The 1,945-nt window shown below is 68.9% G+C and overlaps 1 protein-coding gene across 1 annotated transcript; it reads left to right on the top strand.

The window, feature by feature from the left end:
* The first annotated feature begins 334 nt into the window (after window positions 1-334).
* Window positions 335-1,661, top strand: LOC114072307 (homeobox protein HMX1-like). The gene is made up of 2 exons (XM_027910225.1): window positions 335-542; window positions 1,072-1,661. Exons 1-2 carry the CDS (start codon window positions 335-337, stop codon window positions 1,659-1,661), a joined length of 798 nt encoding a protein of 265 aa, XP_027766026.1.
* The last annotated feature ends 284 nt before the right edge of the window (window positions 1,662-1,945 follow it).

Genomic DNA, 1,945 nt, shown 5'->3' with positions numbered 1-1,945 from the left:
GCCTGTCCAGGGCACCCTGTTGGAGCACCTCGGCGTGCCCCCCGCCCCTCACTTTCTCCCCACTCTCCTCTAGCCCCTGCTCCTTTTCCTTCTCCTCTGCCGCCTCCCCTCCTTCTGCTGCACCGCTCCCCCCGTCCTCAGTCCTTTGGCTCCCTCTAGCTCCATCCCCTCCTCCCTCCGCCGCTCCGACCCCTCCTCCTCCTTCCCTCCGCCCCCGCTGCCGCTGCCGCCCTCCCGCAGCCGCCGCCAGTCCTGCGGCTCGGCTCGACTCGGCTCGGCTCGGCTCGGCTCAGAGCGTTTCGTCTCGGCTCTGCTCGGCTCGGCTCTCCTCATCATGGTGCAGCTCGGGAGCGGCCGCCGAGCCCCCCCGCCGGCCCCAGCAGCACCGCCGGCCTTCAGCATCGCCAGCATCCTGCAGCCCGGCCCCTGCCGCCCGGCCCGGGAGCAGGGCAGAGACCGCTGCGCCCCGCCAGAGGAAGAGGAGGAGGAGGAGGGAGAGGGGCCTGCGGAGCAAGGCCCCAGTAGAGGCTCCAGGGACTCGGGTACGGAGCCAGCAGCCGCCTCAGGCTCTTTCGCACGTTGGGTCGCAGCCTGGCCCCCACCCAGGCGATACCTCCTGGCATCCCCAGCGCCGTCGTGCTGGGCCCGCGCACACGGACACGCAGGCACAGACAGAGACACGCACACGCAAACACAGACACGCACACGCAGTCGCGGCGCGCCCGCAGCCGGAGGAGGAACGGAGGCTCCGCGGGAGGACGCGGTGAAATGCCGCCGCACACGCACCAACCTGCTTCGAGAGCGCTGCGCCCCACTCCCGGGTTGTCTGTCCCGCGCCCGGGAGCCCCTCACTTCCCTGTCACACATCTGGCAGAGGGATTTCCTTAGATCCATATGGAAGCTCGTCACCCTTCTTCTCCCCTCTGGAGGGTGTGGGACCGCGGCCAGCCCTCGGCAGCCCCCTCCCCACCCTCTCCCCCACCCTCTCCCTGCGCTCCGCCGGGCCGTGCGTGCATGCGGGGCGGGGGCGCGGGCGGCGGCGGGCACTGATGCTGTGCTTTGCCCTTGCAGGCAGCGAGTCCCGCCGGCTTCGGGCAGAAGGGACGAGCCGTGGCCTCCGCCGCGAGGCCGAAGGTTGGGATGCGGCATCCCCGCTCCCCAAAGAAGGGCTTCGAGTCCCCCGGCAGCCGCCGACGCGAGAGGCCGGGGGCTGCGGTGCGGAGAACGGGAGGTCGCCGACGGCGGGCGGCAGGAAGAAAACGCGGACCATCTTCTCCAAGAGCCAGGTGTTCCAGCTGGAGTCCACCTTCGACGTGAAGCGCTACCTGAGCAGCTCGGAACGGGCCGGGCTGGCCGCTGCGCTGCATCTCACCGAGACGCAGGTGAAGATCTGGTTCCAAAACCGCCGCAACAAGCTCAAGAGACAAATGTCGTCCGAGGTGGAGGGCCCTGGGCCGGGGCCGGCGGAGCCCCCTGAGGACCCGCCACCCCCCAATGCCGCCACTTCTCTCTCCTTCCCGGCCTTCTACAAGGACAGCCCCCTGCTCAGTCGGTGCTTGCTGCCGCTGCCTTTGCCCCTGCTCTGTCCGGGCAGCGCCATCCCCTACCTCTGCCTCCCCGGGCCGGGCAAACACTTCAGCCTGGTGGACGGAGACGTATAGCCTCTTCCCCGGCCCCTGACCTTCCCCTCGCCGGGGGCCACCCGATGTTATTTATAACCCTGCCGTGCCCCTAGGTTGTCAGTCTTCACCACATCCGACGGAAGGGCCGCCCGGGTTCCCCCCACGCGTGTCCGTGGGCTGCCGACACGTTGCTAAAGCTCCGAAGGGCGCTGCCAGACCGCCCTCGCTCTTGCAGTGTTTTTTTCTGTAGTCAGGATGGACGAGATAACACGGAACCACCAAAGAGACCGGGACGTGTTCTGCCTGCCTCTCTTCCGAATTAT

The sequence above is a fragment of the Empidonax traillii genome, unplaced genomic scaffold (assembly GCF_003031625.1).
Source record: "Empidonax traillii isolate 1590-97213 ecotype Southwest subspecies unplaced genomic scaffold, ASM303162v1 scaffold2962:size16788, whole genome shotgun sequence".
Taxonomy (NCBI): domain Eukaryota; kingdom Metazoa; phylum Chordata; class Aves; order Passeriformes; family Tyrannidae; genus Empidonax; species Empidonax traillii.
The sequence above is the reverse complement of the archived record's forward strand: the minus strand, read 5'-3'. Positions and strand labels throughout refer to the sequence as shown.

What these genes read in the sequence shown, in the direction of transcription:
- LOC114072307 (XM_027910225.1), top strand. Translation starts at nt 335, where the DNA reads ATGGTGCAGCTCGGGAGCGGCCGCCGAGCCCCCCCGCCGGCCCCAGCA. An exon ending in TAGAGGCTCCAGGGACTCGG is followed by an intron (nt 543 to 1,071) that starts GTACGGAGCCAG and finishes TTGCCCTTGCAG; the next exon opens with GCAGCGAGTCCCGCCGGCTT.